General features: G+C 52.8%; 1 protein-coding gene across 1 annotated transcript in view; it reads left to right on the top strand.

The window, feature by feature from the left end:
* SULT2B1 (sulfotransferase family 2B member 1) overlaps positions 1–15,316 on the top strand; it is a 49,119-nt gene extending 33,803 nt beyond the window's left edge. The window contains exons 3-7 of the mRNA XM_010368656.2: positions 2,385–2,593; positions 7,317–7,443; positions 8,763–8,857; positions 12,414–12,594; positions 15,025–15,316. Of these exons, the coding sequence (XP_010366958.1) occupies positions 2,385–2,593; positions 7,317–7,443; positions 8,763–8,857; positions 12,414–12,594; positions 15,025–15,293 (881 nt within the window). The 3' untranslated portion in view covers positions 15,294–15,316. The remainder of the gene's footprint in view (positions 1–2,384; positions 2,594–7,316; positions 7,444–8,762; positions 8,858–12,413; positions 12,595–15,024) is intronic.
* Positions 15,317–15,596: the final 280 nt, after the last annotated feature.

The raw sequence follows: 15,596 nt of genomic DNA on the forward strand, positions 1-15,596 counted from the left end.
TGGGCAATGCAGTGAGACCCCATCTCTACAAAAATTTTAAAAAATTAGCTGGGCGCAGGCCAGGTGTGGTGGCTCATGCCTGTCATCCCAGCACTTTGGAAGGCCAAGGCAGGTGGATCACTTGAGGTCAGGAGTTTGAGCCCAACCAGGCCAACATGGCAAAACCCCATCTCTACTAAAAATACAAAAATTAGCCAGGCATGGTGGCACACTTCTAGTCCCAGCTACTTGGGAGGCTGAGGCAGGAGAATTGCTTGAACCCAGGAGGCCAAGATTGCAGTGAGCCAAGATAGAGCCACTGAACTCCAGCCTGGGCAACAGGGTGAGACTCCATCTCAAAAAAAAAAAAAAAAATTGCTCGGTGCATGTGGTCTAGCTACTCCAGAAGCTGAGGTGGGGGGATCATTTGAGCCTGGGAGTTGGAGGCTAAAGCTGAAGTAAGCTGTTATTGCAACAGTGTACTGCAGCCCAAGTCACAGAGCGGAATCCTGTCTCAAAAGGAATCCTGTCTTAAAAAGAATTAAATGCAATGAACACTAACAGAAGGTAATTGTGAAGGTAATTGTTTCTCTTCTGAACAGCCTGTGGTCTCCTGAAATTCAAAACTGCGAACTGGCTCCTTGATGAGGTCCCTTTCCACTAGGTAACATTCTGTGGCTCCCCACAGAAATAAAGAGGTGAACCTCGACCGGGTGTGGTGGCTCACGCCTGTAATCCCAGCACTTTGGGAGGCCAAGGCGGGCAGATCATCAGAGGTCAGGAGTTCAAGACCAGCCTGGCTAATATGGTGAAATCCGGTCTCTACTAAAAATACCAAAAATTAGCGAGGCGTGGTGGCGAACGCCTGTAATCCCAGCTGCTCGGGAGGCTGAGGCAGGAGAGGCTGAGGCAGGAGAAACACTTGAAACCAGGAGGCGGAGGTTGTAGTGAGCTGAGATCACATCATTGCACTCCAGCTTGGGCAACAAGCAGGAAACTCCGTCTCAAAAAAAAAAAAAAAAAAAAAGGAGGTGACCCTCAAAAGTGGGCAGTGAAAAGTAAAAAGAACAGAGATTTTTTATGTCCAGACACCTGGGTTCAATTCCAGCTTCCTCCATGTAGTAAAGCAGTGCCTGCTGGACGTGGTGCCTGTGATCCCAGCACCTTGGGAGGCTGAGGCAGGAGGATTGCTTGAGCCCAAGAGTTCAAGACCAGCCTGGGCAACACAGTGGAACCCTGTGTCTACTAAAAATAAAAATAATAAATTAGCCAGGTGTGGTTGCGTGCACCTGCAGTCTCAGCTACTCAGAAGGCTCTTAAACCTGGGATTTCGAGGCTGCAGTGAGCTGTGATCACACCACTGCACTCCAGCCTGGGCGACAGAGCGAGATTTGATCCCAAAATAAATAAATAAGTAAAGCAATTCTGGCTGTACTAATAGATCAGCCTCAGAATTTCAGTGGCTGAACCCAAGTTTGTTTCTTGTTCCTATAAACTCTAGTTGGTGTAGGAAGAGTGGAAGGAAGCGGCGGGGAAATCCATGCTTTCCCAGACATTTGGTTCCTTCCATCTCATGGCTCTGCCATCCCCGGGAGTCCCAGATTCTCCTCTGGAGTCTCAGTATCCAGGAGCAGAGAGAGTGGGGAGTCACATGGTGTGCGTTTATGGGCCAGGCCTGGAAATAGCCACACATCACATCACCACCACCTACACTTCCTTGGCCAGACCCAGTCTCTTGGCCCCACATGTAGCAGCAGGGGAGAAGAGAAAAGGTCATCACACCATAGTCCCAGCAGAAAACTGAAATGGGGTTGGGTGGACAGCTCGCCAGTCTCTGCCCTGCACCACTTTCCTAGCACTGTCCCCTTGGACGAGCGGCATGGTTTCTATGAGGCTCAGTTTCCAGCTCTGAAAATGAGGTTAAGCAACCCTGCCTTCTCTTCCAGCTGTAAGGAATCAGTGTGATAAAATACGTGGTAAATTGCTCAATAAATTCTGTCAGGCTGGGTGCGGTGGCTCACACCTGTAATCCCACTACTTTGGGAGGCCGAGGGGGGGCGGCGGGCAGATCACCTGAGGTCGGGAGTTCGAGACCAGCCTGGCCAACATGGGGAGACCTCATCTCTACTAAAAATACAAAATTAACCGGGCGTGGTGGTGGGTGCCTGTAATCCCAGCTACTTGAGAGGCTGAGGCAGGAGACTCACTTGAGCCTGGGAGACAGAGGTTGCAGTGAGCCAAGATCACACCACTGCACTCCAGTCCGGACGACAGAGTAAGACTCTGCCTGAAAAAAAAAAAAAAAAAGGCAAATTGCTTAATAAATGCTGTTATGATTATTCTGATGATATCCTCCCTCTTCAGCCCTCCCGCACCCAAATAATCTGCTCGATTTCTCCCAACAGGCACGACCTGGATGATCGAGATCATCTGCTTAATCCTGAAGGACGGGGATCCGTCCTGGATCCGCTCCGTGCCCATCTGGGAGCGGGCACCCTGGTGTGAGACCATCGTGGGTGCCTTCAGCCTCCCGGACCAGTACAGCCCTCGCCTCATGAGCTCCCATCTTCCCATCCAGATCTTCACCAAGGCCTTCTTCAGCTCCAAGGCCAAGGTTGGGAGGAGGGGTGTGCGTCAGTTGGGAGGGGCTGCATGGGTGTGTGGGGTGACAAGGAGATGGAGCATAACACATTGATTCATTCAGCACCTATTTGTTAAGCACCTACTATGTGCCTGGCTCTGCTCTAGTGTAGTGGTCAATATACACACAGAAATGCCTAGCACAGTGATCAATATACACACAGAAATGTCTGCCCTTTGGCAGGGAGTGATGGCTCACACCTGTAGTCCCAGCACTTTGGGAGGCTGAGGCAGGAGGATCACTTTGGGCCGGGAGTTTGAGACCAACTTGGGCAACATAGTGAGACCACGTCACTACAAGAAATTTTAAAAATCAGTCAGGCGTGGTGGCACACCCTTGTAGTCCCAGCTACTTGGGATGCTGAGGTGGGAGGATCGCTTGAGCCCAGGAGGTCAAGGCTGCACTAAGCTGAGATCACGTTACTGTACTCCAGCCTAGGCAACAGCTCAGTCTCAAAAAAAAAAAAAAAAAAAAAAAAAAAAAAAAAAAAAAAAAAAAAAAAAAAAGCCGGTGCTGGTGCGGTGGCTCACGCCTGTAATCCGAGCACTTTGGGAGGCAAAGGCAGGCAGACCACTTGAGGCCAGGAGTTCAATACCAGCCTGGCCAACATGGTGAAATCCTGTCTCTACTAAAAATACAAAAATTAGTTGGATCTGGTGGTGGGCACCTGTAATCCCAGCTACTCAGGAGGCTAAGGCAGGAGAATCACTTGAGCCCAGGAGGCGGAGGTTGCAGTGAGCTGAGATGGCACCACTGCACTCCAGCCTGGGAGACAGACTGAACCTTCATCTCAAAAAAAAAAAAAAAAAAAAAAAAAAAAAAAATTACGGCCGGGCACAGTGGCTCACGTTTGTAATCCTAGCACTTTGGGAGGCTGAAGTGGGCGAATCACCTGAGGTCGGGAGTTCGAGACCAGCCTGACCAACATGGAGAAACCCTGTCTCTACTAAAAATACAAAATTAGCTGGGCGTGGTGGCGCACGCCTGTAATCCCAGCTACTCGGGAGGCTGAGGCAGGAGAATCACTTGAACCCAGGAGGCAGAAGTTGCGGTGAGCTGAGATCTTGCCATTGCACTCCAGCCTGGGCAACAAGAGTGAAACTCCGTCTCAAAAAATATGTATATATATATTATATTACATATAATAATATGATAGTATTACAATATACTTTAAATATATTTAATATTTGTATATTAAATATTTATATATTTAATATATAATATATAATACGATATAATATATAAAATGTCTAGTGGGATAAATTTACATTGGGGGGACAGGGCTAGAGATAGAGTTAGGGGTGGGCGTGGGGCTGCAATTATAAAAGGAGGTCAAGGGGGCACCCAGTGAGTAAAAACCCGGAAGGCGGTGGTAGGAGCCACAGGGGTTTCCAGAGGAAGAACATTTCAGGCAAGCGGGAAAAGCAGGTGCAAAGGTCCTGAGGTGGGTGTATCTGAGGTGCAAGAAGGAGGTCGGTGTGGCCGGAGCCAAGTAAGCAAGTGGGGAGAGGAGTGGAGTTGAGGTCGGGGTCGGGGGCAACAGAAGCCAAAATGTGCATGGCCGCTTGGGCCCAGCGAGGACTTGAGCTCTGACCGAGTAACGCGGCAGCGCAGCACGGATCGGAGCAGAGGAGGAGCCCGAGTGGGCTTAGGCTTCACCGGCGCCCTCTGGCGGCCAGATGGGACCAACTGTTGAGAGAGCAGAAGCCGGGAAGCCAGAGAGGCGGCGCTGGCCGGGGTCCAGGGGAGGGGAAGGTGGCTGGACCAGGGTGGTGGTCGCGTAGGTATTTTGAAGGCGAGACCGGGAGGATTTGCTGACAGACTGGATGTGGGTGTGAGAGAAAGGGATGAGTCAAGGGTGACTGCAAGGTTTCGGCAGAAGCAACTGTCAGGATTGGGCAACTGGGAAGGGGAGGAGGCGGGGAGGAGGCAGGGGAGCAGGCGGCGGGGGAAGACACGGGCTCTGCTGCGGCCCATCCCACGTCCAGCGGACGCTGCCGGTGGGCACAGAAATGCACCCATCGGGATCTGAGGGGAGAGACCTCGGCTGACACGTCCATTTGCAATTCCGTGGCACATGTATTCTGTAATTAATCGAAGCCCCAGGACTGGGTGATATGGCCAAGGAATTGAGCTTGGTCAGAGCAGAGAGGGGGACTGCAATCGGGAAATCCCCAAGACCACCCTCAGGCTCAACAACTTAGCAAAACTCATAGTGTTCAGCAAAGCCGCTGCACTCCCTGGTTATAGTCAATTACAATGAAAGCAAACTTGAAAATCAGGCAAGGGGGCTGGGCGCGGTAGCTCACGCCTGAAATCCCAGCACTTTCAGAGGCCAAGGTGGGCAGTTGATTGAGCCCAGGAGTCCAAGACCAGCTGGACAACTTAGTAACACCCATCTCTACAAAAAAAATTAAGAATTAGTCACATGTAGTGGCATGTACCTGTAGTCCCAACTACTTGGGAGGCTGAGGTGGGAGAATCACTTGAGCCTGGGAGTTTGAGGCTGCAGTGAGCCATGATTGTGCCACAGGCACTCCAGCCTCAAGGACAGAACAAGACCCTGTTTCTTTCCTTTTTTTTTTTTTTTGAGACGGAGTTTCCTTCTTCTTGCCCGGGCTGGAGTGCAATGGCACGATCTCGGCTCACTGCAACCTCTGCCTCCAGGGTTCAAGCGATTCTCCTGCCTCAGCCTCCCAAATAGCTGGGATTACAGGCACCCACCACCATGCCCACCCACAGCGCCTGGCTGACAAGACCTTGTTTCTAAAAAATAAGACTAGGCTGGGCACGGTGGCTCATGCCTGTAATCCCAGCACTTTGGGAGGCTGAGGCGGATGGATCTCTTGAGGTCAGGAGTTCAAGACCAGCCTAGCCAACATGGTGAAAACCCATCTCTACTAAAAATACAAAAATTAGCCAGGTGTGGTGGCACCCACCTGTAGTCCCAGCTACTTGGGAGGCTGAGGCAGGAGGGAGAATCACTTGAACCTGGGAGGCAGAGGTTGCAGTGAGCTGAGATCGTGCCACTGCACTCCAGCCTGGGAGACAAAGGGAGCCTCCATCTGAACAAACAAACAAAAAATTCCAAGGGATTAGGAAGTATCTCAGGACCCAGGGCCAAGGGCCAGGCCTTTCTCTGGGCAGAAAGGAATCCTCTATAGCACAGGAATCAGGAGGGAGCCTGGAGAGCACCAACGTCATTACAAGGCCTCACACCAGAAGCCACGTTTCTCTAAGTCTGTTTTCATTTAGTTTTTGGTGGATCTGGGGGTGTTTTGTTTTGTTTTTTGTTTTTTGGTTTGTTTTTGAGGCAGGGTCTTGTTCTGTCATGTAGGCTGGAATGCAGTGGCATGATCACAGCTCACTGCAGCCTGGACCTCCTGGGCTCAAGTGATCCTCCTGCCTTACCCTCCCGAGTAGCTGGGACCATGGGCACACACCACCACACTCAGCTAATTTTTGTATTCTTTGTAGAATGGGGGTCTCGTTATGTTGTCCAGGCTGATCTCGAACTCCTGGGGTCAAGTGATCCTCCTGCCTCGGCCTCCCAAAGTGCTGGGATTACAGACGTGAGCCACCGCGGCTAGCCAAGTGTTCTTTCTCAGCCTCCTTCTCTTTATGCCTTCGTCATCCCCTCAAGCAATTTCCACAGCCTCCTGTGTGTGGGACTCTGGGTTAAGGCTCTAGGAACGAGTAAGACCCTGCCTGTCCTCAAGGGGTTCCTCACCCTGTGAGTAACCAACATGGTAAAAGCCCATCTCTATTAAAAATACAAAAATTATCCGGGTGTGGTGGCACGCTCCTGTAATCCCAGCTACTCAGGAGGCTAAGGCAGGAGAATCGCCTGAACCCAGGAGCCAAAGGTTGCAATGAGCTGAGATGGCACTACTGCACTTCAGCCTGGGCAAAACAGAGTCAGACCCCGTCTCAAAAAAAAAAAAAAAAAAAAAAAAAAAAAAAAAAAAAAAAAAGGCCGGGTGTGGTGGCTCACGCCTATAATCCTAGCACTTTGGGAGGCTGAGACGGGCAGATCACCAGCTCAGGAGATTGAGACCATCCTGGCTAACACAGTGAAACACCGTCTCTCCTAAAAATACAAAAAATTAGCCGGGGCGTGGTGGCGGGCGTCTGTAGTCCCAGCTATTCGGAAGGCTGAGGCAGGAGAATGGCCTGAACCCAGGAGGCGGAGCTTGCAGTGAGCCCAGATCGTGCCACTGCACTCCAGCCTGGGCGACAGAGCAAAACTTCGTCTCAAAAAAAAAAAAAAAAGCCGGGCGCGGTGGCTCAAGCCTGTAATCCCAGCACTTTGGGAGGCCGAGACGGGTGGATCACGAGGTCAGGAGATCGAGACCATCCTGGCTAACACGGTGAAACCCCGTCTCCACTAAAAAATACAAAAAACCAGCCGGGCGACGTGGCGGGCGCCTGTAGTCCCAGCTACTCTGGAGGCTGAGGCAGGAGAATGGCGTAAACACAGGAGGCAGAGCTTGCAGTGAGCTGAGATCCGGCCACTGCACTCCAGCCTGGGTGACACAGCGAGACTCCGTCTCAAAAAAAAAAAAAAAAAAAATCTGCCCTGAGTCCTTCCTGCTTCAGGGTCAGAAGAGAGGGGTCTCCAGGGCAGGAGGCCTCAGGGGCTGGGGTCCTGCCTGCGTCTGACGCCTTCTCCCCTCTCCTTATCATCCGCACGCAGGTGATCTACATGGGCCGCAACCCCCGGGACGTCGTGGTCTCCCTCTATCATTACTCCAAGATTGCCGGGCAGTTAAAGGATCCGGGCACGCCCGACCAGTTCCTGAGGGACTTCCTCAAAGGCGAAGGTGAGGACAGGGCAAAGCCAGGCAGGAGGGTGCGGAGGAGCCCCAGAGGACCCTGATGGGCAGAGGAGGGACAGAGGAGGGGTAAGAAAGGGAGAGAGGCAGAGACACAGGGCATGAAAAGGGGCAGTGGAGACAGAGAGCAGGCAACCAAGAGAAGAAGAGACGGAGGGAGAGAGACCGAGAGACCAAGAGATGCAGGACAAGCAAGGGACAGAGGAGACAGAGACAGAAAGACACTGAGATACAGAAAGACTGAGAGAGAGGGCAACAAAAAAGAGACGGGGGCCCAGCACAGTGGCTCATGCCTCTAATGCCGCACTTTGGCAGACCAAGGCAGGCAGATCACTTGCAGTCAGGAGTTCAAGACCAGCCTGGCCAATGTGGTGAAACCCCATTTCTATTAAAAATACAAAAATTAGCCAAGCATTGTGGCACACGCCTGTAATTCGAGCTACTCAGGAGGCTGAGGTGGGAGGATCACTTGAGCCCATGGGGGAGGTGGCAGTGAGCAGAGATCGTGCTATTGCACGCTATTGCACTCCAGCCTGGGCAACAGAGTGAGACCCTGTCTCAAAAAAATTAAATTAATAAATAAATAAAAAAGAGGCTGGGCGTGGTGGCTCACACCTGTAATCCCAGCACTTTGGGATGCCGAGGTGGGCGGATCACAAGGTCTGGAGATCAAGAGCATCCTGGCTAACACGGTGAAACCATCTCTACTAAAAATAAAAAATTAGCCGGGTGTGGCGAGCACCTGTAGTCCCAGCTACTCGGGAGGCTGAGGCAGGAGAATGGCGTGAACCCGGGAGGCAGAGCTTGCAGTGAAACGAGATGGTGCCACTGCACTCCAGCCTGGGTGACAAAGCGAGACTCCGTCTCAAAAAATAAATAAATAAATATATAAATAAATAAAAATTAAAAAATAAAAAGAAGTAAGGAAATAAATGCAGAAAGAGAGACAGAGTCAGAGAGAAACAAGAACAGACAAGGAAACAGGAGGACACAGGCCCCAGGTAGTAAGAAAGGCAGCGCCCTTTGGCCACGTGTTCCTTTATCTGCTGCTGTCAGAGACCCTGGCTTTGGAGGGAAATCCAGGTGTGCCGAGGGGGACTGGATGGACAGATAGACAAGAGCACCCCAAGATGGGAAAACCAGGGGAGAAGCAGGTTGGAAGAGCCCCCAAACTTGGTGGAGATGTGGGTGCTCTGGGGGCTGGACCTGGGGGTTTGTGGGGCACAGCTAGTTAGACCCATGAGCCCCAGTGGGGCTGGGGGGACCCTGTCACTTGGCCCTCACCCAACTTGTCCCTCTGCCCACAGTGCAGTTTGGCTCCTGGTTCGACCACATTAAGGGCTGGCTTCGGATGCAGGGCAAAGACAACTTCCTATTTATCACCTACGAGGAGCTGCAACAGGTGAGTCCCCACCTCCGCCAGGTGCAGCATCCCCCCGCCCGATGCCCTCTGCTCACACCCCACTCTCTCCCCTTCCCGAGGGTCTCAGGACCCCTCCGCTTCCTCATGCAATGCGCCAGCCCCGGGGGATACTGCAGGAACAGAACAGAGGCCCTGAGCCTGTGAGCTAGGACCACAGACAAAATCCCTACACCACACAGCGGGCTAGCGGGGCAGAGGAGCTAAGGAGCAAAGGCAAGTGGGAAGGAAGACAAGGAACGGGCAGGGGCGAGATTTAACACAGGAGGGTTGGCCGGATGCAGTGGCTCACACCTGTAATCCCAATGCTTTGAGAACCTGAGGTGGGCGGACCCCTTGAGCCCAAGAGGTCGAGGCCACAATGAGCTATGATGGTGCCACTGTACAGCCTGGGCAACACCTCAAAACCCTGTCTCAAAAGAGAGAGAGAGGGCCAGGTGTGGTGGCTCACACCTGTAATTCCAGCACTTTGGGAGCCCAAGGCAGGTGGATCACTTGAGGTTAGGAGTTCGAGACCAGCCTGGCCAACATGGTGAAACCTCATCTCTACTAGAAATACAAAAATCAGCAGAGCACAGTGGCACATGCCTGTAGTCCCGGCTACTCAGGAGGCTGAGGCAGGAGAATGACTTGAACCCAGAAGGCGGAGGTTGCGGTGAGCTGAGATCCCACCACTGCACTCCAGCCTGGGCGACAGAGCAAGACCTTGTTCCAAAAAATAGAAAGAAATAAGATTGAACCACATGAAATGCCTGTATTCAACCAGTCTTTATTTGTATTTATTTAATTTAATTAATTAATTTATTTTTGAGACAGAGTTTTGCTCTTGTTGACCCGCCAACCAGTGTTTATCTTAAGACGGTAATTTTGGCTGGGCATGGTGGCTCACGCCTGTAATCCCTGCACTTTGGGAGGCCAAGGTGGGCAGATCACCTGAGCTCAGGAGTTCGAGACCAGCCTTGCCAACATGATGAAACCCTATCTCCACTAAAAATACAAAAAAATTAGCCAGCCATGGTGCAGGCGCCTGTAGTCCCAGCTACTTGGGAGGCTGAGGCAGGAGAATCTCTTGAACCTGGGAGCTGGAGGTTGCAGTGAGCCGAGATCGCACCATTGCACTCTAGCTGGGTTATAGAGCAAGACTCTGTCTCCAGAAAAAAAAGAAAAAAAAAAAAGATAATTTTATATGTTTCCCAAATGTTGTTATTATCCCTATTTTATCGATGAGGAAACTGGAAGTTTGTAACTTCAGAGAGGGTTGATAACTTGCCCAAGGCATATGGCTCTTGCCTGCAGACTCCTTAGTTATTTTTTTCCACCCTGGTAACTTTCTTTTAATGGAAAGCTCCAGAAAAGGTGTTGGTACTGCTCCTCCCCCTCTTTTCCAGCAAGCTTTCTTCTCCAAACCCAGAACTGGGCCACAGAGCCTGACAGCTTCTGGGCTGCCCCTGGGTGTGAGGCGCCGCCCACATGTTAAAATTTCTGGGACACGTCAGTGGTTCAAGAAGATAAAGAGATGGAAGGTTATGAAACCAGGAATGACCTGGAAAATAGGAGCCATGGGGTTGGCGGAGCTGACCGGAGGGCTGACCGTGCTGGGCACTACGTATGAAAAGGCAGCGATGGCCGGGCACGGCGGCTCACGCCTGTAATCCCAGCACTTTGGGAGGCCCAGGCAGACCTCACTTGAGGTCAGGAGTTTGAGATCAACCTGGCCAACATGGTGAAACGCTGTCTCTACTAAAAATACAAAAATTAGCCGGGCATGGTGGCACATGCCTATAATCCCAGCTACTTTGGAGGCTGAGGCAGGAGAATCACTGGAACCCAGGAGGTGGAGGTTGCAGTGAGCTGAGATAGCACCATTGCATTCCAGCCTGGGCGACAGAGTGAGACTCAGTCTCATTGATATCCCAGCACTTTGGGAGGCCGAGGTTGGTGGATCACCTGAGCTCGGGAGGTCGAGACTACCCTGACCAACATGGAGAAACCCCGTCTCTAAAAATACAAAATTAACCAGGCGTGGTGGCGCATTCCTGTAATCCCAGCTACTCAGGAGGCTGAGGCAGGATAATCGCTTGAACCCGGGAGGCAGAGGTTGCGGTGAGCCGAGATTGCACCATTGCACTCCAGCCTGGACAAAAAGGGTGAAACTCCATCTAAAAAAATAAGCAGAGGGGCAAAGGGGAGGACTAAGGGCTCCAGGAACCTGAGCTCCTCTCTGGCTGTGTGACCTTGGACAAGTGTCTCTCCCTCTCTGGGCCTCTATTTACCAATTGAGATAATGACATTTCCCTTGCAAAGCTGATGGTGGGATTGGCACAAATGTATGGGGGTTTGGATCAGAGCTTGGTACATAGTAGACACTCAGTAAGGAAGGTGATATCTGAGCTGCAGCCATGGCAATGGGCCCCTCTGGAAGCCCCATGCCAAGGCCTGGAGGGAGGAATGTGTAGGGAATGGTGAGTCCCAGAAGGAGAGGGTGGGAAAGGTATTGGAAGAGCTGAAAGCAGACCACATCTGTTCTTTTTTTTTTTTTTTTTTTTTTTTGAGATGGAGTCTCACTCTGTCACCCAGGCTGGAGTACAGTGGTGAGATCTCGGCTCACTGCAACCTCCACCTCCCAGTTCAAATGATTCTCCTGCCTCAGCCTCCCGAGCACAGCACCTGGATGACAGGTGCCCGCCACCATGCCCAGCTAACTTTTGTATTGTTAGTAAAGACAGGGTTTCACCATGTTGGCCAGACTGGTCTCCAACTCCCGACCTTAAGTGATCCGCCTGTCTCAGCCTCCCAAAGTGCTGGGATTACAGGCATGAGCCACTGCACCCGCCCCACATCTGTGCTTGAAAGCTGGGTCTGGGTCTGGGTCTGGGACTCTGTCCCAGAGCACTCGGGAGCCACAGAAGAGTTGGGAGCCAGTGAGGAGCAGGGTCAGTCTGGGTGTAGGGGATGAGCTGGAGGGGGATGAAGACTGGAGGCAGGGAGGTTATGGAGCAGCAGGCTGGGGCATGGGTCCAGGAAGGAGAGGATGAGACCTGGGCAGTGCTAGGCTACAGGGGCACAGGGGAGGGGACATGGCAAGGGGAGGCAGGTGGCAAGGGACAGGTCTGATGATGGGACAGAGTTTGGGGGTGAGGGGTACCCAGAGAGGGAGGCCAGGCTCCTGGGTGGATGGGATCCTACAATGGGAGCCTGGGGGAGGAGCAGGTTTGAGATGTAGACCAGCCAATGCCTGTCTCTAACAGAAGGAAGGTGATTCCGGGTAAGGTGATGCACTGACCTCTGACCCTGCTGTGACCTCTGCCCCAAGCCCACCTATTCCTCTCACCTAGAGAACCGTCCAAAGACAGAAACTGCAAAAACCCTTAGAGGCAATATAGCCCAACCCCTCAGCTTGGAGTTGGGGAAACTGAGGCAAAGAGGCAGCATCCCTCAGGCAGCCCTGGGTTAGGACCCAGATGTGCAGACCCCAGGTTCCATGCTCCTTCCTTGGCCGAGTGCCCTCCCTCGGCTGACCCATTTCCCCTGCCTGCAGGACTTACAGGGCTCCGTGCAGCGCATCTGCAGGTTCCTGGGCCATCCGCTGGGCAAGGAGGCACTGGGCTCCATTGTGGCACACTCGACCTTCGGCGCCATGAAGGCCAACACCATGTCCAACTACACACTGCTGCCTCCCAGCCTGCTGGACCACCGTCGCGGGGCCTTCCTCCGGAAAGGTGCGGGGGCTTTGGGGTTCAGAGCTCACTAGGCCACTGCCTGGCTATGTGACCTGGGAGAGTTACTTAACCTCTCTGGGCCTCAGTTTCTCACCCAGCTGTAACATTGGGTGAACAGGGTCACTGTGGCCCCAGGGTTGATCACGCACAGGGCTTAGCACTGGCTCAGCACATGTGCCAGCCACCCGAGGCGTCCCCACCCAGAGAACGCCCAACGAGAGCAACACATCCAGGAGTACTGCCAATGCCAGGTCTACCCGAGAGTGGAGATCTAGAATCTTCATGAATCCTCCTCCATGGCCATGATCACGGCAGAAATACTCAAACTTTGGGTTATGGGGTGCAGGCAGCAGCGTAGTTGTTTCCTCTTCCTGCTGTAACGAACACCGCAAACTCCATGGCTCAAAACGACACATTTACTCTTTTTTTTTTTTTTTTTTTCCTGAGACGGAGTCTCACTCTGTTGCCCAGGCGGGCTGGAGGTTGCAGTGGCGCGATCTCGGTTCACTGCGACCTCCGCCTCCCGGGTTCAAGCGATTCTCCTTCCTCAGCCTCCTTGAGTAGCTGGGACTACAGGCACCTGAAACCACATCTGGTTAATTTTTATATTTTTAGTAGAAATGAGGTTTCACCATGTTGGTCAGGATGGTCTCAATCTCCTGACCTTGTGATCCACCCGTCTCAGCCTCCCAATGTGCTGGGATTACAATTGTCAGCCACCGCGCCTGGCTTTTTTTTTCTTTTCTTTTTTTTTTTTTTTTTTTTTGAGACGGAGTCTCGCTCTGTCCCCAAGGCTAGAGTGCAGTGGCTCAATCTCAGCTCACTGCAACCTCCACCTCCCGGGTTCAAGCGATTCTCCTGCCTCAGCCTCCTGAGCAGCTGGGATTACAGGCATGCACCACCACACCTGGCTAATTTTTGTATTTTTAGTAGAGAGGGGGTTTCATGTTGGCCAGGCTGCTCTTGAACTCCTGACCTCAAGTGATCTGCCCACCTCGGCTTCCCAAAGTGCTGGGATTACAGGTGTGAGCCACGGTGCCTGGCCCCTGTTTTTTTAACATATGTTTTTAATAAGGACAGGGGTCTTGCTATATTGCCCAAGCTGGTCTCAAAGTCCTGGGCTCAAGCAATCCTCTTGCCTCAGCCTCCCAAAGTGCTGAGATTACAGGTGTGAGCCACCACACCCAGCTGCATGTACTTTCTTAACATTTCTGGAGGTCAGGAGTTGGGCTAAGATCTGTCTCCCTGGGCTAAGATCAAGGTGTTAAAAAGGATATGTTTCTTCTGAAGGCTCTAGGGGAGAATCTCTTGCCTCACCTTCTCAGTTGTTGACCCACCTGCATTACGAGGCTCATGGCCTCTTCCTCCATCTGCCAAGCCACCAGAGAAGCATCTTTTTTTTTTTTTTTTTTTTTTTTTGAGACAGAGTCTCTGTCACCCAGGCTGGAGCGCAGTGGCGTGATCTCAGCTCACTGCAACCTCCGCCTCCCGGGTTCAAGTGATTCTGCTGCCATAGCAGAATCCCTGAATTCTATCAGCCCCAGGTTTCCAGGTGAGGGGTGATGCCCTGGTGATAGCCCCACAATGAGAAAACTAAGGCTTGGACTGGATGCAGTGGTTCACCCCTGTAATCCCAGCACTTTGGGAGGCCGAGGCTGGTGGACCACCTGAGGTCAGGAGTTTGAGACCAGCCTGGTCAACATGGTTAAACGCCATCTCTACCAAAAATATAAAAATTAGCTGGGTGTGGTGGTGCATGCCTGTAATCCCAGTTACTCGGGAGTCTGAGGCAGGAGAATCGCTTGAATAGGAGGTTGCAGTGAGCCGTGATCACACCACTGTACTCCAGCCTGGGCGACAGAGCGAGACTCCATCTCAAAAAGAAAAAAAAAATAGAAAACTGAGAGTTGGAGGGTTCCTGAGGCTTCCCTGCTGCGCCAATCAGCAAATTGGTTGCAAGCCCTGAGCACAGTGCCTGCAGAAGGGGGTCCCTTCCATGTCCCAGCAGTAATGGCTGCAGCACGGAGTGTTGTGGGGGCATTGAGATAGGAGGCCTTGTTCTAGCAGGGGAGGTTTGGGACTGGTCGCAGAGGAGGTGACACAAGCTGTAAGGTGGGCAGGAATTCGGGATTGGAGACAGAGGTTCTAGGCAGAGACTTAAAGGGTCCAGGATAAAGGGGAGGACTGACAGGAAGCCTGCAGTAGCAGAGGCAGTGAGGGCGGAGGTGAGAACGGTGCCAGGTGACAGGCCAAGACTCTGCCACCATAGGACACAAAGGGGGCAATGTGGAGGGTGGGGAGGACGGTGTTTCTGGCAAAGGGAACACCTCGCCAAAGGCCGAGAGGGGTAAAGAGGGTGCTGGAATGTTGGAGGTAGGGGCACACTGCTCCCCAGAGGCTCCTCAACCCCTGGCGCGCCCTCCCCTCCAGGGGTCTGCGGCGACTGGAAGAACCACTTCACGGTGGCCCAGAGCGAAGCCTTCGATCGTGTCTACCGCAAGCAGATGCGGGGGATGCCGACCTTCCCCTGGGATGAAGACCCGGAGGAGGACGCCAGCCTGGACCCTGAGCCCAGCCCCAATCCTGAGCCCAAGCCCAGCCTTGAGCCCAATACCAGCCTGGAGCCTGAACCTAGACCCAACTCCAGCCCCAGTCCCAACCCTGGCCAGGCCTCTGAGCCCCCGCACCCGCGACCCTGAGAATAAACACGTGCTTCCGCCCAGGTTCCTTGATGCGCTATGGCAGGGCATGCAGCGGGGCGTGGAGAATCCTCACCACGCCAAGGCTTCCAGAGGCCAGGTTTCCCGACTCAGAGTCCCGCCCAGAGGCAAAGGTGCTGCAGGAACACAGCGCTGGGCATCTCACTTTCCCGGGGTGGGGGCCTGACTCCCCAGTCTGAGGTAGAAGGGGACTGGGGGCCCGGACTCCCGGGTCTGAGGGAGGAGGGGCTGGGGTCTGGACCCCTGGGTTTGAGGAAGGAGGGGCTGGGAGGCTGCACTCCC

Source organism: Rhinopithecus roxellana, chromosome 12, assembly GCF_007565055.1.
Source record: "Rhinopithecus roxellana isolate Shanxi Qingling chromosome 12, ASM756505v1, whole genome shotgun sequence".
NCBI lineage: Eukaryota > Metazoa > Chordata > Mammalia > Primates > Cercopithecidae > Rhinopithecus > Rhinopithecus roxellana.